The 18,965-nt window shown below is 43.2% G+C and overlaps 1 protein-coding gene across 8 annotated transcripts in view; it reads right to left on the bottom strand.

Annotated features, from left to right (window-relative positions):
• The window catches only part of LOC120412678 (paired amphipathic helix protein Sin3a), a 31,038-nt gene continuing 12,073 nt past the window's right edge, over positions 1–18,965 (bottom strand). For 5 of the 8 annotated variants that reach the window (XM_039573245.2, XM_039573246.2, XM_039573247.2 and 2 more), the window contains exons 2-11: positions 14,020–14,487; positions 11,323–13,946; positions 11,104–11,262; positions 10,781–11,021; positions 10,272–10,717; positions 9,877–10,206; positions 9,606–9,812; positions 7,283–7,552; positions 1,195–1,701; positions 1–1,131 (exon numbers count right to left, since the gene is read on the bottom strand). In XM_039573245.2, coding sequence (XP_039429179.1) covers positions 886–1,131; positions 1,195–1,701; positions 7,283–7,552; positions 9,606–9,812; positions 9,877–10,206; positions 10,272–10,717; positions 10,781–11,021; positions 11,104–11,262; positions 11,323–13,946; positions 14,020–14,329 — 5,340 coding nt within the window. In that variant the 5' untranslated portion in view covers positions 14,330–14,487 and the 3' untranslated portion in view covers positions 1–885. Of the gene's footprint in view, positions 1,132–1,194; positions 1,766–6,775; positions 6,910–7,282; positions 7,553–9,605; positions 9,813–9,876; positions 10,207–10,271; positions 10,718–10,780; positions 11,022–11,103; positions 11,263–11,322; positions 13,947–14,019; positions 14,488–18,965 lie in introns of those variants that run through there. The other 3 variants (XM_052708304.1, XM_052708305.1, XM_052708306.1) reach the window with 3 other exon arrangements.

Genomic DNA, 18,965 nt, shown 5'->3' with positions numbered 1-18,965 from the left:
TTTTTTTTTTTCAAATAACTTTACATTTTATTGACATTTTGCGGATTCTCTCTGCTTTCTCTTTTATGTTTTTAAATATACTTATTTTCTGTAATGCTTGTATTCACAGTGGAAAATAGTTCAACTTTTTTGTGTGTCTGTGTCTCACTAACTGCATTTGAACGATTTTTGTTTGCTGCTGCTGCTGTTTTATCGATATTTTCTGTCGCTTGCGTTTTTTTACTTACCTCCTAAATTTTAAATCTTTCTTTTAACGCTAGAGCTCTGCCAAGGAATAATTAACGGTTTTTGATGTAAACAGAAAAAATGAGATTTACGACTTGCTGTCGTTCTTCCGTTTCGAGTGGGGGGGATGCTGCTTATGTCTACACAACCTTACGGATCATTTAACTTGCGGACGCTGGTTTGTGTGTGTGCCTTAATTAAATAAACTACGCATTCTAGGTGTGAATTTGTGTGTGTTTGTTTTGCTTAATCCTGGATGCACTTATTTAACGTGCAATCGTTAGTTTTAAATAAATCGATTCAACGAGCGAATTTAACAACAACTCGCTGCAGGTTTCACCCAACACAGTTGTAGTATTTTTTATTCAACGGTTTGAATTGTGTGTTTTATAAATTACTCCATTGTACACATGTTTGTCTGCTTACAACTTACTCTCTTTTTTCTACTATCCAAGCAATTAAAAACTCTGCTTATCGAATAATCAATTTTATAAAAAGGATTTGACGTAAAACGGTTTTTAAAACACAAAAATGAAAAAAAAAATGTTTTCAACCATTATTAATTACAGGCGCTGCTTTCTTAACAAAGCATTCCTCACTCTTTCTACGCTTAATACTTTCTCTCTCTCCCGCAGAGTGTCCCTCCACGCCCAATCAACCCTAGCTCAGGTGATGATCCGGCGCGACCTTCTCCACCCGGTACCGGCTGTACGTCATGTACGGCGTCCGCGCCACGTCATTGTTCCGCTTCACGACCGTGGCCAGCCCCTTGGGCAGATCCGAGTTGACGCCCATCAGCCAGTCTTTGCAGTCGGCGCGCTGCGCGTCCGTCACGTGCCGATCGAGCCACCGCTGGACGACCCCCTCGAACCGGGCGTGCATCTCCTGCGTCACCTTGGGGTGGGTCTGAAAGGAAGAGTGGGGGATTGGTTAGGGGTTGGACTAAAGCGGTTTCGCTGATCAACTTACCTCCTTGGCCCGCAGCAGCGACTTGCGCTTGTAGAAGATGTGGTCCTTGTTCAGGACGTAGCAAATCTTGTAGTTGTTGACGTTCAACCGGAACTGCTCCCGGTCGTCGACAAAGTAGTTCTGGTCCCCGTTGCTGCTCGGTAGCCGCTCCGGCGGCGTTTTGACCTTGCCCGTGCTGTTCCACACCACGGGGGGAGGATGGGGTGGTGCCGTCGTAACGCCGCCGTCGACGTCCTTTTTGCTGCCGCTGATGTTGTTGTTGTTGACGACGGGCGGACTTACGTCGGCGACCTTGGCCAGTGGCGTTTTGCTCTTTTCCGCCGGGGTCACCGCCGCGGATTCCTTCTTGACCGCCGACTTGGCCGTGGTGGTTGCGGTCGTCGTTGTCGTCGTAGCTGCCACGGAGGTTGTCTTTTCCGGTGGGGGCGACGGCGATGGACAGCCCGTTTTACATCGGCGCATGTTGCGCTGAAGGAACAGGGCTTTCCGTGGTCCACCGGTGGTGGGCTGCAATGGTTGAGGGAAGAGTTGTGTTAGGAATGGCTTCGTTGAAATCGCACGAGACATTGAGCTTAAAAAAAAGTACGGAAAAGTGACATGCAAATGAAAACGGTAATAAAAAAGGAAATCATGCCAATTTAAAAAAGAAAAAGAAAAACATAAAATCCTACTCAGAAGAAGCAAAAACATAATGACATGGCGTAAACATCGTTTTAAAAAACTATTTATCGTAACATTTTCCGCAGTTCGGTTCGAACGACTTTGCACGACACGTTCCAGCTATTATTATTGTTATTCTTTTCCAGGTACCAGGTCAAACCTTAAGCTAAATGCACTGCGGCTCCTCTCTATCGACAACAAAAAACACCGTTCAGAAAGAAATAGGACACGAATAATCAAATGCGCTCGAAAATCGCCTACAGAAAAAATAATCAAACTAAACTGCCTTCAGCTCAATTCAGCAGCACTTTTGATGAGTTGAGCTAAAAACAAGTCACAAGAAAAAAAAAGACTAAAATAACGTACGTAAACTAAAAATTAAAATTTCAAAAGTAAAAAACAGGAAACGTTGACATAGAGACAAAAATACTTGGAAGGAAAAAGGTATTCCCCGAGCAACCTGAACAACACCTTTAATTTAACTCTCGAAAATCATAAACAGCATGTAGAAAATTTAGTATTAAAATGAACGAAATAATCTAAACCATACCTACTGCTTAGCCTTTTAGAATGTGACTTCCTCCTGATTTGCTTTGCGTGTTTATTTTTTCGTATAAAGCCTTCTCTTTCTCTCTTCTTGTGTGTTTAGTGTGAAATTAAATGTGAATAAAAAAAAGTCCGTTGCACGGCGGCAGCTGTTCCGATTTGTCAAATTTTTCATCTTTATTTGTTTTAAAAACGGGTTTTGTTTTGCTCTAATATAATTACAGTTTACATGTTTTCTTTTGTTTTTGCTTGCTGTGGGTTGAGAATTTCATAAATAGTGTTTTGTTTTTTTTTTGCTTCGTTTTTCTTTTGCTCACGTCGAGAATTTTGCCTTTTTTTTAGTTTTGTGAGTTTTTGTTTGTCTAATACACGTCTAGAAACATGAAATTGCTGTCCGGTTATAAATATCAATCTATTCTATTATTAAACTGCTTGCAAGTATTTTCAATACCTGCTAGTAGTGCTAGAAGTAATAGTTAGTTTGCCTTATTATTTGCTTATGATTTTCTTTAACGATTCAATGAAATGAAACGATTACTTTTTGTTTTGTTTTGGTATGTACAAGGAATGTTCAAATAACAACATTTATGTCACTAAAGCAGGTATTAGACTATGACAAACAAACAAACTCGCACTTTTTCATATTTCTGGAGTTTTTTTTTTTTTTTTTTGAAAAGGTCCAATAAACCAAATTTTTAGTTTTTGCTTTTTGAGTGTTTTTTGGAACTGCCTTGAGTCAGGGGTATCAAAAAAACACCCAAAAAGCACCTTTTTTAAAAAAAACTCAAGATTTGATAGCTTGTTTGTCATAGTCCACTACCTGCTTAATAAAATGAGCAAACTGCTTGCTCGGTGTTCCGTCCAACGTGTTCTGCAAATTGGCATCAATGTTGAGCTACTAGTTGTGAGAAACTGGGTAAAGTGGATCGTGTTCAGACAAGATAATTTGAAAAAAAGTCTAATTTAGAATGGAAAACAATTGAAACAAAATCAATAATAAACAAAGCAAAAATAGAAAGGAAACAACTTTTTCTGGGAATCCTTGGCCAACCAATGTTGCAAAACAGAATCCATTAAAGTTTAATAAAGGGAAGAAAATGTATGATGTAATATCGTTAAATAACGTACTCCATGTCAGATTTATGTGCTTGGTAAAAGTCAACATAAAAAAAAATATTCATTTAAGGTTGTTGAAGTTCCCGTCCGTGTTAGGGAAGATTTTTTCTGGTGGCCGATTTCATGCATTTTGGGTACTTCAAGAAGTTTGGGAAGCGCATTTTAAGCATTTTTAAAACCTTTTAAAACATTGCATATTTTAATAGTTATACAATTGAGCCGTTGATAAAAGTGGAATACAAACTTGCTAAATTTTTTTAAAATATATTGATAAGTGCATAAATTGTGCAACAGTCTAAAATCGATTATCATAAAGAATACTCTCTTTGTATTCACAGTAATGCATTCTGCTAAAACGCTCAACCAAACCACAAACGATTATCATAAGGTTTATTACAGTGAAGTAGCTACGGAAAAAACGAATCATGGACAGCTTTTCTATATTTTTTTTCACTTTTGACAGTTTGAGTTCTGCTTTTTTGTCAAATTTGAATGGTTGATTGTCCTCTACAACCCAACCCCGCCTTTAGACAGGTTTCGATTTAAAAAAAATCACCAAAAATCAATTTTTTAACCAATTTTTGACCTTTAAAAAACATTGGAAGGAAGAACTCTTAACATTTTCGAACATTTATGGGTTGGAAGTTTTACTTGTTTAATGTAACTTTGCCAATGTTTTTAAAAATATATTTTTTTTAGGAGTCAACTTTGGCTTTGTTTTTTTACTACCATTTCCTATATTTTATGTAAAAAAAGTATGCAGTAATTTTTCTAGTGTCCCAGACTATGCCTCTATGCATTTTTTTTTTTACAATTTTAATGTTAAGAACATGAAAAATTAGATAGGCAAAATGTAATGAAAGGAGGTGGTAGAATAGGCCAAATACTACTAAAAACAAACATAAACTGAACAATATAAATGCAAATTAAAATACTAAAAATGAAACAAGAAAAACATACAGCAAGAGAAGTTAAGTTTTTCGTAGAACAAAAGTTGCTCAAAATGACTTCCTGAACACGAGAAAAATAAAAACTTTCGAAAACAATGGTCATAGAGGGTTATTAAGGCTAGTACGGAACTCGGAAGGAACACAAAATTCCATATAAAATGAAACTCGGAAGATACGTCCTGGGGGAGGGAACGAAAAGATTTTTTTAAAGGAAAAAGCGTAACGCCACCGCGTAAAAAAAGGTTTCTCTGTATTCAAAAACTAAAAAAATCAGAAAATTTAAAATTTAGAAAATTCAGGAAATTAAGAAATTTAAAATTGTGCACGGACATAAAAAAACATAATTTTATAACTTTTAAACTAATTAAATAATTTAAGAATCTAGAAATAAAAAAAAAGTTTAAAGATTTGAAAAAAATAAATAAAAATGCAAACAAAATCATGCAGTAAAAAAATATTTAATTTGTAAAATTTACAAATCCGGAAATGCAAAAAAAACAGTGAAATTTTTAAAAATCGAAAAAAGATTTTTTTGTTTAATTAAAATTAAAAAAATGTTAAAAATTAAAAACTGAAAAAAATCCAAGATTTTTGAGAATTCTGGATTAAATTTTCAAAAGGTCCTGGAAACCCATGACGGATAGGTTGTTTTGAAAATTTAATCTAGAATTGAAGAATTTAGAGAAATTAAAATTTAGGAATTTGAGAGTTTAGAGATTTATGAAAAGATAGTGCAACTTTTCTTGACCGCATTCCTTCAGAGCTTCGTACATAGCTCTACCAAAATATAGCTCTACCAAAATAATTTTCTCAACACAGTCCAGACTCGATTATCCGAAGGCCTCGTATGAAAATGTTACATCGGATAATGAAATCACGAAAATATTGTTTGACCCATAAACTACTTTAAAATGATTAAAAAAAATAAATCCAGGTTGGCGATTTTTTCAGTGCATTTATTTTATTTAAAAGGGAATCAAATATTCAAATTTGACTAAAATGAGGTCGCAGAACTCCCATTAGGTCATAAAAATAATCTTTTCCAAAAAAATTAATCTTAAATAACTAAAAATGGCCCGGTTATCAATGTTTCTGTAAGGTCTCTTTTCGATTTGAAATTTAATTGTTAATTGATTAAAAAAAGCAAATAAATTCTCAAATCAGGAAAGGTTGTTTTAATGGATCACCCGCAGTCGAGCAGTTTTTGACAGTTCGCTCCATAAGAAATACATTGTAGAAAAAAGCAAAAACTGCTCGAATGGAAGTGCTCCATTGAAATTAGGGTTTGGTGTAATCAATTTCAATTCTTTTTTTGTTGGTTTGAAATGAATTCGTTTTATTATTGTTAGTAGATATTTTGCACGTATTAGTTTAGACTGTTTTGTTGTAGTTGAAAAATTTAATATAATATCACTGGATTTTTTTTTAAAATATCTTGTCCAAAACCCCACTTTATCCTTCCACCCAGATCACTCTTCAACATCGTTGGATCGTTCAATAAATTAAATTAAAAACTTCACTTTTTACTCAACATCATCCACTGTTTTATGTACAAATGCTATTTTATTTCACAATCTCATAGAAACTGTTATGACACGCTTAAAAAAGAAACTGAACAAACTGTGCAATTTATCTTCCTCCCCTTATCGCAAAAAAAAACCAACACAACACTCAAATTTCGTTTAAGGAACATTTGCGAACCTCTCCTTCGTCCTTCCCACCTTCATCACAACTGGAACGAACAACTTTCATCCTCATGCAAAAATTGACACAACTTTCAAGAATCGCTCGCTCGCTCTGCTAGCAAAAGTAGTAAAATCCACAATATCCACACACCCTCCTCGCGCCGAAGGCGCCCTCGTCCAACTCATTCTTTCCTCACTTTTTTCCACTTAATAAAAAAAACTAAACGAAAAAAAAAGGCGAAACAAAACTGCGAGAGCAACAAAAAAAAAAACCTTCACGCGACCGCACGATTACGATTACGTTATTTTCTTCCGTTTTTTTTTTTGTTGTTGCTGAATTACGCGCGGCGATCTCTTCCCTCTCAGCTGTTAGTATCGACAAGTAATTACTTGCGCGCGGTTGTAATGGTCTGGAGTGGATTGTTGATCGCGCACACGAGCGCGCGCGCCCTCGCTCAATTTTTGTGGGGTGGCTTCCTTCTGTAATTGTGTGTTGCGCGCGTTGTTGCTACACGAGAGTTCGTTCAAGACTGTGGACTTATTTACAACTTTTGTTTTATCAATTTCTCGCTTTTTTTGCTGTTTGTTTCTAGTTGGAAGGGGGAAATTGCCAGTTATCATCACTTTTTAGTGTGTTTCGCTAATGCTTGCTTGCTCGTTTTTTGTCTGCTAGGTAAATTTAAATACATTTGTCTTATTTCTGTGTTTGTTTGTTTGTTTGTGTGTGAGTGATTTTCATTCATTCATTCTTGTTTGACCTGGCACGGAGAAAAAAAAAAGATCGATGTGAAGAGAAAAGCTCAAATTAGTGGATTATGTTTTTGGCTGTGAGCGCGCGGAAGGTTTTGCGACGATCCGTAAAAGGAGAGTAAAATCAAGGAAATTCGTAACACAAATAAAGAGGGAAACGGATTAAATTTTGAGTGAAACGAAAAAAAAACAACGGAATCACAAACTCAGGGTGATTAGAGACAAAGTAGGAACCAATCAGAGAAATACTAAAAAAAAAACAAGATGAAAACCAAAAAAAGGGGGTTGACGGCGCATGTTCCGGCGGGGTTTTGCGACAAACGCGGAATAATCTGCCTGCTTGCTTGCTTGCTCTGTCACACTCTAACCAGCGCTACTTACCGTTTCTTCGTCCGGTTTCTCGGTTTTTATTTCCACGCTGGTGGCGCTGTTGGCGGCGTTCGGGCCGGCTGTGGTGGTGGTGGAACCTGGGACGGTTCCTCCGCCGCCGCCTGCCGTGCTGGCCCCACTTTCACTGCCCGTGCCGGTGGCCGCCGGGTTCGATAGCCGGTCCACGTAGTTGCTAAACTGTTGCGCGCTGGCAAAGTTCTGCGCCGTGTCCTCGGTGTCCGTCTCGAGCAGCTCGATCGTCACCCGGCAGTCGATTTTGTACTGTTGAAAGAGTTAGATATTAGTGGAGATTCACTCAAAGAGCCTCTTCCAGGGTGACCATTCAAATCCCATTTTGAAATTCGCGACTTTTTTCCAACATTTCTTATTAAAAAAAATTTAAGCCAAAAACTCTTTTCAAAAAACTTTTTAAAACAATACCTAAAAAATCAAACTATTAACAATTTTAATAAACATTCAACATTTCAATGGAAAATCCAGTTTGATAAGACTATGGCAACAAACAAACTTTTTGACAGTTTGCATTTGTTTGCAGAAACGTTAGCCTGCATACATTTGGCTTTGTTTGCCGCAAACAAGCTTGCAAACAAAAAAATGCGAGTTTGTTTGCCATAGTCTAATAGCTCCTTAAAACTTTATTTTTTAACATTAATTTTATGCGAAAAGTTTGAAGAGACAAATTCCTTTTACAAATTTGTAATTAATTAAACCAAAAAATTTTGATTTTTTTTTTGCAATTTAAATATTTTTTTCATATTTTCAAAACGTAAACAAAGTCTACAGTCCAGACTCGATTATCCGAAGGTCTTGGCAAAATTTCACTTTGGATAATCGAATAACGAAAAACATTATTTTTTCGTTGTCTTATTTTTGATTGTTGAACTTTGTATGACCCTTAAACAACTCTATAGTGATTCAGAATTTTTAAATCCAGGATGGCAGACAAAATGCGATGATGAAAAATACATTTTTTTTAATTTTACAGGCAATCAATCATTCAAATTTGACTAAAGTTAGAAAATAAAAATCAAAAACTTTTTGTTTCATGATTCTATTATTCGAAGTCCCATACAAACCATCGAATAATCGAACTTCGGATAATCGAGTCTGGACTGTTTAAAATTTTTTTAAATATTTTTGAAAAAACAAAAGTGTTGAATGAAATAAATTTAAAATTTCAGACATTTAGAAAATAAAAAATATAAATAAAGAAATAAAAAAAGAGAATTAAAAAAACTAAATCCGATATTTAGAAATTTAAAAAAAGCAATCTAGACTTTTTTTTAAAAAAAGGTCCTAAATTTATAAAAAAAATATAACAAAACTCGCAAAACTGTAAAATAAAAAAAAAATAAAATTTATAAACTCAAATGTTAAAAAAAAAATAAAATTAACGATTTTTTTTAAGACTGTTGTGTTTTATAAGTTTATAAAAAACTTTTATAAAAAGGACTCTAGAATTGTAATATTAATTCAAATAAATCAGGAATTGGAAAACGATTTACACGATTGTCCGAAGTCCTCGTCTAAATTTCACACTCATTCAAGAAGTTTCAGAATAATCTTTCAAAAAAATGGGTTTCTAAACAAAAATGTGACACAATTTTTGAATCTATTATAAATTAAAATAAAAAAAAACAAGAATTTAAGAATTTAAGAAATTAAAATCTACAAATTTAATAATTCAAAAACTAAAAAAAAATAGACTTATTTTTTTTTTAATCTTAAGCTTTGAAAATTTTAAACTTTGAAAAAAGTTTAACATTTTAAATTGAAACTTAAAAAATAAGAAAAAAAGTATTAAAGAATTTGCAATCTACAAATTTCCGAATTTAAAAACTTCAAAATATAAAAGTTCGAGGTTTAAATTTTTTTAATTTAAAACTTTACCAATCTAAAACTAAAAAAGATTGAAATTTTATAATTTAATATAAAAACTTCTGACTAAAGAAACTACATTTTTGAAATTTAAAACTTAAAATATCTTAGAATAAAAAAAAATAATAAAACCCTAATTTTTTTTTAAAGTATGAAAAATTATAAGTTTATGTTTAGGAAATTATTAATTTAAGAATAAAAAAATAAAATGGCGGACGCGACCTCAAGTCAATCGAAGTCCGGTTTCTTGTAAAAAAAAGGGTAGTGGCAAATGTAGTTTTGCATACAAAATGAACACCACAAAAATTTAACAGTTCAGAAATTTCAGATTGAAAAAAAAAATAAAATTAGAAAATTGAAGAGTTTAAGATTCCCGACTTTTTTTGCGGATCATTAGTGGCCACCCTCAGCTCACTGCCCAGTCTTCTCTACTTACAATGTACACCTTGAAGCAGTTCTCGTCCTGGAGGGCCGCCTCGGCCTTCCGCTGGTACGCGAGCTCGTTGTTGACGCGCCGGTTCGCGGTCCGACACAGACCACCGGCACCGCCCTTGCGCTGCTCCAGCTGGAACAGCTCGACACACTCGAGCGCACCCCGCTCCGTAACGCAGTGCTGCAGCTGCCGGACGGCGTTTTGAACAACCTACCGAAAAAAGAAGTGTTCATTACAATCTACGCTCAAATTTCTGACAATGTTGCTTCCTTACCCTGTCCAGCGTGAACGCAATGTACGCGTGGATGCCAAACATCTCCCGGAGCGAGTCCTCGTAGTTGCCGGCCTCCATGTTCCCGTCCAGCACGTTCTTCAGCATGTCCAGGAAGGTGGCGTAAAACTCCTCCACCTTGATTTCGCTCATGGGCTTCAGTCGCAGGGCCGTCGCCGTGCTGTTGGTGCGCGTGCTCTGGTAGGCCTTCTCCTCCGTCGCGATGATCTGCGCCCGCTCGTAGATCGTCCGTAACCGCTCGCACAGGATCGCGTGCAGCCGCAGGAACAGATACCAGTTGTTGTTCGTGAAGAACAGCGTGTACGCTTCCTCCTGAAAAGAAATGAAACGAGGTGTTAGCCACATGAATGGCACAACGAAATCTTCGCAAAACTTACCAAATGTTTACTAATTGCATGCGCTGGAAGTGCGGGATTCGCTGGTTGCGAAGAACCTGCCGCCGGTGTCGTCGCGGACGTACTACTCGCCGGTTGATCCGGATCGTTCTCCTGCTTGATCTCCGTCTTGATGGCGGCTGCCTCGGAAGCACTGTCTTTGCCACTTTCCTCTGTCGAAGATCGCTTCGCGGCGTCCGCCGCCGGAGTTCCCTCCGTTGTACTTGTCGTCGTCGTCGTCGCCTTGGCCGCACCCTCCGTTTCTTCCTTTATCGCGGTACTTGAGGAAGTCGCCGCCGCGGCCTCCTTCCCATCCTGGCCGGCACTACTACTCGCCGCACCGCTGCTGCTCGTCGACGAACCGTTGCTCCCGTTGTTCTTGTTTCCGTTCTTCGAAGATCTATTCTCTTCCTCGTTGTCCCCGTCCACGTCCATGTCCTTATCTTCCGCTGCAAAAGCAAACCAACATTAGTCACACGTTGCGAGTGTCAAGCTAGAAAAGAACCACAAACCTTCTTCCCGCTCGTCGTCGCTGAGCTGCTGCCGCGGCGCAAAGAACAGATCCGGCACAAACTGCCGCAGGATGTGCTTGATGCGGGCCTTCTCCTGCTTCTGGATGCCCGTCTGGCGCTTCACGTGGTGAATCAACAGGTTCGCCGCGTCGTCCAGTATCGTCTTGTCCTTGTACGGCAGCACCAGATGCGGACCGCTTATCAACGGGTTTGTGACGCCGTCCTCGTGCTGCTCGTGGCGCTACAAAAGATAAACAAAGAGTTCGAGGTAATCATCGAGTCCGCGCCGTCGGGTTCAAGTGCGCTGTCGCGCGCGTGTTTACCTTCATGTAACTCACCTCGTCAAGAAGTGTTTCAATCTCGTTGAACAAACTTTTCGACCGAAGCGATTTGATGTCGTTCTGCTTGAAGTTGATGCCCTGGTGGTCCAGCGACTTGAGATAGTACTTTTCGTTCTGTTCGCGCCACTGCTTGTTGAAGCCCTGCAAAATTAGAAATCGTCAAAAATAAGCCAAACCCTGTCAAAAAGCGAGTCAACCCACCTTTTGCGCTTCGCGCCACTCCTCCTCCTTGGTCTTGAGTCTCCGCAGCACGACGGGCACCGCCACCACCGGGTTCTTCTTCAATCCCTGGATAATGTCCGCCGCCTTGTCGCCGTATATCCGCCGCAGCGCACGTTGGTGGATCGTCGGCGACGTTCCGCCGAGACACTCGTCCAGCCGGAACCGGCTCACCTCGTCCGGCGACATCCGGCTGAGCTTCTTCTGCACTCCCTCCAGCACTCGTATCGTTGCGCTGTTGGTTTCTATCACCACGTCTAGCTCGAACCGTTCGTCCTCGCACCGGTAGATGAACTCTTCGTACTGCGTTTTTCGCGACGTGACAAAGGTGGAATCTTCGGCCCACGTCGGGAACGAGACCCAGGTGTCGTTCAGTACGTCCTTGCAGAGGCTCGTCCGGCCGGAGCATTTCACGTTTTCGTGCGACTTGGGCAGGGCGCAGTAGCTGGCGCCGAGCCGCTTGCACGTGGACAAATCGATATCGGTGGCAATCTCGCTCTGGGACCGGTCCTGCCGTTGCGCCGAAGCCAACGGGACGCACTCGGTCGTCGCCGTCGGCGGTCCGAGGAAGTCCTGGAACCACTTGAGCAGATCGGGGAACCGGCTCAGGAATGGCGTAACGAGCGTTTGCAGCTCCGACTTGGACACAATCTCCTGGTTGAACAGCGTTAGGCAGCGCAAAAAGTTTTCGTACACGTCCGGGCTTCGCAGCGCTTTCCGCACCTTGTCGAAGAACGCGTAATCGTTCAACGTGCCAAACTTGGACGCTTCGGCGATCGTAATGTCCCGACAGGTGGGTTTGTACCGTTTCGTGGGTGGACCTTCCCGTTCCCGGGGCGGCATGCCGTGGCCACCCATCGGCGCTACGGACTGGTACGATGGCGAACGTTTCGTGGCGTTTCCTCCGCCGAGGCCACTTCCCTGCATGGCTGCGGCGTTGTGCGCGTACTTTTGATTGCTCACGTGATTTCGGGGCTCCTTCTCGATTCCGGCGTTACTTCCCCGACCACTCCCAGCCCCTGGACCACCGGACGCAAAGTCCTTTTCACTCTGGCCGTAGTCGCGTTCCTGCAGCCGGGACAGGTTCGCCGCGTGCGAACTGTTGAAGGCTTTCACGCCACTCGCGTTCATCACACTTCCGGACATCTTTTTGCTGTGCGGTTGCGGTGGCACCGGCGGTTGCGACGACTGCTCATGCAAAGTGTGGTTCTTGTTGGCACCGCCGGCGTGTAGCGAGGACGGTGCATGGCTGGTGGCGTCCGGCAGGAACTGGCCAAACTCACGGAGCAGGTCCTCCTGGTTGTCGAACAGCTTCGCGACCTGGGTGTACACCTCGGCCTCGGTCAGCTGCTTCGCTCCGGCGTTACAACCGCCCTGCGGACCTTCCTTGTAGATCTTCTGCTCTTTCTGGTAGGTGTGCAGAATCTCGAGGAAACGCTTGTACTTTTCCGGTTGCGAGTGGAAGCGATTTTTAATCTTGTTTACATAGGTGATGGCATGGTTAAATTCAACTGGTTGATTCGGGGTCGCACCGCCGCCCTGTGGTTCCGCCGGGGCTTGCTGCTGTTGCTGGGGAGGAGCTTGTTGGGGTTGCTGCTGCTGCTGCTGCTGCTGGGGTGGAGGATGAGGAATCACTTGCTGGGAGATCATTCGATGGAGATTTTGCTGCTGTTGACTTGCAATGACACTCGAGTCGGGTGCGACGGCGTTGACGGTGGTGGTGCCCCCGCCGACGGAGTTCGCCGGTAGAGTTGGTCCTCCGCTGCCGCCGGAGATGGTGCGTTCGCGATCGCGGCTAAAGTTTTGCGGCGATTGAGGAATTGTTGAAATACTCGTTGCGTTGGCGTTGGAGCCGGGACCGCTCGGGCCGACCGGTTGTATCGTGGTTGTGTGCACCGAACCGGTCGAGTGACCGTAGGTCATTAAATTGACGGCCGAATTTCCGGTTTGAACTATCTGGCCACCACCTTGGAAGATGGTGCTGTACTTGTGGGGTGACGGCTGCGGTGCCACCGCCGTTCCGGCCGAGGTCGATGGCACTGAGACGGACACCTGGAAGGCGTAGCCCTGGTCGTTGGCTTGCACCTCAATCTTGTACCCCGGCGGGAGAAAGGTGTTGAAGCCCACGATCAGCTCCGGATGGCCCTTGAAGAGGTTCGACACCCGCTGGATGACGCCGGGCGTGTCGATGCTTTGAGATTTGAACTCTTTCATAATGTCGAGGAAATCGTTGTACACTTGGGGCTGGTTGCCGAACCGGAACTTTACCTGGTCCAGATAGCTGAGCGCATCTTCGACCTTGAGCCGCTGGAACTGGGCCTGCCCTTGGGGTGGTGGCGGCGGCGGTTGCGGCTGCGCATTCGAAATAACATTCGTCGCCAGGGTGGTTATCACTTGGCCACCTCCACCGACTACACTCGCGCCTCCTCCTCCGCCCGCCCCGACAGTTCCCTGGGGTACTCCCGTGCTGGGTGTTACCTTGCCACCCCGTACCTGCCCGCTCGTCGTGTTGACGACGTGAATCTGCTGGGCCGGCTGCGGTGCCGACGGTTGCGCATGGCCAGTTGTCTTGACCAGGTTCGTGCCTGCGATTCCGGTGGTGTAAGCTGCAGAGAGTGGGGGGGGGAGAACAACATTGTCAATCGAGTCTCTTCAGGTCAAGAGAAAGAAAATACTTACAGGTCGTCGTGTACTGGACACTGCTCGGTTGCGACGGCGCTAGCGATTGCTGCGGAACCTGCTGGGACGATTGCACGACCTGCTGTTGGCTTAGGTTGGCCGCCACATCGGCGGGCGTGGTCGTGGTCGTCTTGCCGCCACCAACCACGCTGACCGGAGACGCGGCCGACGACGCGATCTGGTACTGGATCGTCGGTCCAGCATTATGCGGCTGGATGGTGGTCGTAATCATACGCTGATGTGGGGCAGTCCCACCAACCCGCGGCGGGGGCTGCCCAAACTGAATCTCTTCCGTACGTCCGCGCTTCATCGTCGGGGACTCATTTTCATCTCGGTTTCAATCTGACACGCACACACGGGTTTCACACACGAAATTGTCTATTATCTTATGCTGCTTTTTTCCTTAGTTTCTAGTTCTTTCTTCAATGCACTCAAAAACGTTCACCGAGTTGTCCTTCGTAGATAGATCTGGAAGAGATAGGAATCAAGAGAAAAAAAAAACACAAAAATTAGATACTCAATCAAAAGTTCTTTGTTCTACTTTTGCGCCGATAACAGTGGAAGAGAAAAGCGAGGCAAGTTTCCCGGAGGAGATGGTGGAAGGTGCCAACATGTACACAATGCAAACGTGCGCGCGTGTCTGCGTGTGTTTGCTGGCCTGAAAACATCTGTTTTATTGGTATATCTCGCGCGCGTAGCACACCGATCGATAATGCGGACATGCGCAGTCGTGGCACCCACCCCGAGCTGCTGCACGCAAACAATCCGTAGTCGCGCGGCCGATAAGCCTCACCGAGTTTCTCCGTGTTTGTGTGAGCGTTTTGCGTTTTTCTTTTTTGCCAAAACCGGGAAGCTACGCCCGGTTCCTCGAATATCTCCGCGATGCGAGTGCAGTTTGACGACGACGAAAAAGAAGCGTCGGTTTTGCAAACGGAGGAAAGATTAAACCGGTATTTTTCAACGTCACCGAGTGTTGCCATGTTTGTTGTTATTTTACCGTGTAGCGGCGCATTCGAAAAGCAAAAAGTTGCACAACTTCGTTATCGCGCCGCTACATCTGGCACTTTGCATCGTCACGGCGGTACCGGTCGAGCAAGAAGTGTCTTTCCGAAAGCAATTACAACCAGACTAGACACACGACTAGTGCTCGCTTGGCATTACAACTATGCTCTTGAAATCCTTTCAACGACCTCGACGAAACCAAGCCTCTTTGTGCGTGAGTCTTTGAAAATTTTCAAACACTACGCAGCATCCCCTCTTGGCTTGGAGCGCGCTTTTTTCGGGGAGGCTTGTGCGCGTCCACCACAGCCCCCCCTAAAAAGCCCAAGCATCCAAAGATTCGGACGCGCGCGAATGCAGCGCAGAACAACAACATCAACAGTCGTCGTCGTCGTTGAATTTGGATGACTCTGAACACGGTCATCACACATAGTTGGGGGGGAGCGAGAGAAAAAAAAACCGAGGCAAGAAAACAAGTCCGGTCTGGTTGGTTTCAACGGCGAAGTTGGTGGGGCAAAGCGACGAGAAGGGGCGCTGCTCTGCTCGCTCTTTTATGTATGTATGTATGTATGTATGATCCCCATACCCGCAGGCAACTTGGTCCTGGAACACATGTGAGCGCTAGGTGAACAATTCGATCATCTTTTACTCCGTAATCTGTACACCCACGTGCATAAGTTTTTTTGCACGAATTTTAATGCTACAAATTCCGGCGCATAGATCAAAATAGTTTCCCTCTTCCCTCCCCAAGCGCCGGAAATTTGTAGCGGGTGTAGGGACACTTTGCATAGACGCCCTTGTCCCCATCACGTCACTGAGGGTATGGAGCGACGAGAAATTAATAAGCATGTCCCCTCAGTCGAACCTTCATTAGAGAAGCAGGCAATCCACAACTCACAGCGAACAACCAAGGGAACACCCTACCGCGTATATAGTAAGGTTGGCGTGGTTGTCTTCAATGAATTGTCAATATGTGTGTGTAAATGAACGTGTTTTCTGTATTAAAAAGGAAAGGTCTCACCAAGCAACAGAGTCTTCGTAACCAGATGAGCTTCGTAATTTGTATCTTGACGGATTCATTCTTGAGTTCGGCCTCTCCGTCGTCGGTTTCTAGGTAATTTCCCACCGTTTCTTCGAGATGATCTTCAGCTCAAGAGGTTTCGCACATTGGCCAGCTCCCGCAAGACCTCTTTAGGTCAGAATTTGATGGCTATCAGCTGCCAGCTCCTCCAACACGGTTGGATTTTTCACTTCCACTTCCGACGCAGACGAAACAATTTCTTTCATTTTCACCGGGTACGCAGATAGTTTCGGCAAGACTTTCGTGTATTCACAAACTGTTCAAAATATATTTAAAGAAAACTTTACATTTGCTTCAAACTTTGAAAAAAAATTCAAACTCCATTGAAATGACAGGAGCAAAAAATTTGCGTCCGACCCGCCGCGCAGCCTACTTCGATCGGGACAGTCTGCTCTGCTCGCTCTTTTATGTAAGCACCATAATATTATAAAATGTACACAAATGTGGCGCAAACACACACACACGCACGGCGAAATGGCAACGGGTGTGACGGTGTGTTGGTGCGCGCACCAGATTATTGGTGGCGGTCGCGAATGGTCCCCGCACACAATCTTGTGCGCGCGGCCTCTGTCTTGGAGGTCTCAACATTGACAATAGGTTAGTTAAAATATAATGCAATAATGTTGGAATGATTTGTTGTTATTATGGTTCTATAATCTGGTTATAAACTGAGAAAACTTGCTTATAAAAAAGTCTGTATGTACAACAATCAACAGCTAACGAGCACACAGTTTCCCTAACACGGACGCAAGAATCGGGTTAAGATTCCCAGCATACTTTTAGTCGTATAACAATTGTGCGCTGAAGGCATTTCCCTAACAAGGACGTGCAAAGCTTGTATTCATGGACAAGCGCTTCATTAAACGTGTGCTCCTGCTGAAATCTTGCATTTTCTATCTATTTCTTGCATCTTGTTAAATTGTTTAGTTATATTCGATATGTCATTTGTATGACGTTGACCACCTTCTTCAAGCTGTTCTGGAATGATTAGAACGTTTCAAAGTAACTCCATCAAACATTGTCTCCATCTGAACAACATGTTTTCTGCTTCTTCTCAGAGTAACATTCCATCCTCCGTTTTTCATTCATGTTGAATAGTTTAGTTATATTCGATATGTCATTTATATTAAGTTGATTGCCTTTTTCAAGCTGTTCTGACCAACATTTTCTCCTGCATTTTCATTTGTGCTTCTTGCATCTTCTCAGAGTAACTTTGCATCGTCAGTTTATCTTTCATGATGAATTGTTTAGTTATATTCGATGAGACGTTGACCACTTTTTCCAAGCTGTTCTGGATTGATTAGAACGTTTCAAAACGACTCCATGCAACATTTGTTCCAGCTGAACTCTGAATCTCGGCATGCTCCATCTGTGTTTCTTGCATCTTGTTGAATTGTTTAGTTATATTCGATATGTCATTTGTGTGACGTTGACCACTTCCAAAAACGGTTCCGGAATGATTAGAACGTTTCAAAGCGACTCCATCCAACATTTGCTCCATCCGAACTCAGAAACTCGGCATCCTCCGTCCGTGTTTCTTTCGCCGAAGCGAGGCCAACACCGTCATCGTTGTGTGCGTGTTTAAGGTGAAACATGGAGCGCTCGTGTGCGTAGTACACCATCATCGCAATGATATGCACTGCCTGACTGGCCAGTATGTTCTGCTATGCTGCTGTTTCGACGCGATATGCGCTCTTTTCTGCTGCCTTCATCGTCGTTCCCAACGCGTATGTTGTTGAGCAGCAGAACAGTCAGCAATGTAGTCTCCTACAAGCTTCGTAGTAGTCTCGCGCGCGCTCTTCGTGTTTCGCATTCGTCTTGGTGGCAACTCGCTCGGGCGTGTGAGACTGTATTCGTGCCATCGTCGTTCAAAACGCAAAGTGCTCGCGCTCGTTCGCTTGCTTGCTCGTGTGACTGTACCTCCTTGGACGACGACGACGACGACGGGTATTGGCAAATTATCTTCTTTGCTCTTTTCAGTGGCTGTATTGACTTTTCGAAAACTTTTTCGAGTCATTTCGCCGACCAAGCCACAGTGAAAACATTACGTATCGTACGCATCATCGACGGACGTCACTCTGGCGAAGATTCGCCGCAAGTCATATGGCTCTGGCGGCTGTGAGCTTGAAATTATTCCCAATTACACGTACCGCGCACATTCAATGCCGTGTGATCTGGTCGTCTCGTCGCATTTGAAAAAGTGCTCGCGAGCTGGTTTTGGTTGTGACTGGAATGAACGAATCAACTCACTCTCTCGCGGCACTGACTGGCGACGGCCAACACCGAGGATCGTCGTCATCGTCGTCGGTGCCATACCTTCATTCCTCCGTGTCGTGCATGTGGTGTTGCTGTTGCTGCTGCTGCTGCGGCCTGATGTGGTGACATAATATCCCAAGAAGAGAACGTTTGCAAACGATTTCGGAGTGCAGAAAAAAACGCGCAAAAAACGCGACATTGGGTGAACCTTAATCAACGCGCTTTTTGGGAATGTTGGCTGCTGGGCTTGGACAGGAAGGGGGGCAGGCAGGCAGCAGCGATGGGGTCTTTGGCGGGTGCAAAAGAGAAAGTATCTTGCCTCGACGTCGACGGTGATGGTGCCTGGCCGGTATTCTGATTTTTCATCAAGGTGGTGCACGGCAACAACGGGGTATGGGAATGAAAAGCACACCTAGAGGGGGAAGGGGGTAAAAAGAAGAGGAGTGCGTTGTGCGATGAAGAAAAAAATGTAAAAGTTCAATGAAAGTAATTACAGGAAGCAAAATCGGAGCAGCTTGATCGAACCGTATAGATTGGTATTCATAATCAAGTCATGCTGAGCTGGGTATAAAGTTTTTTTTCAACACGCAACCATTTTGCACTGCAGGAA

The sequence above is a fragment of the Culex pipiens genome, chromosome 2 (assembly GCF_016801865.2).
Source record: "Culex pipiens pallens isolate TS chromosome 2, TS_CPP_V2, whole genome shotgun sequence".
NCBI classification, from domain to species: Eukaryota; Metazoa; Arthropoda; class Insecta; order Diptera; family Culicidae; genus Culex; species Culex pipiens.
The sequence above is the reverse complement of the archived record's forward strand: the minus strand, read 5'-3'. Positions and strand labels throughout refer to the sequence as shown.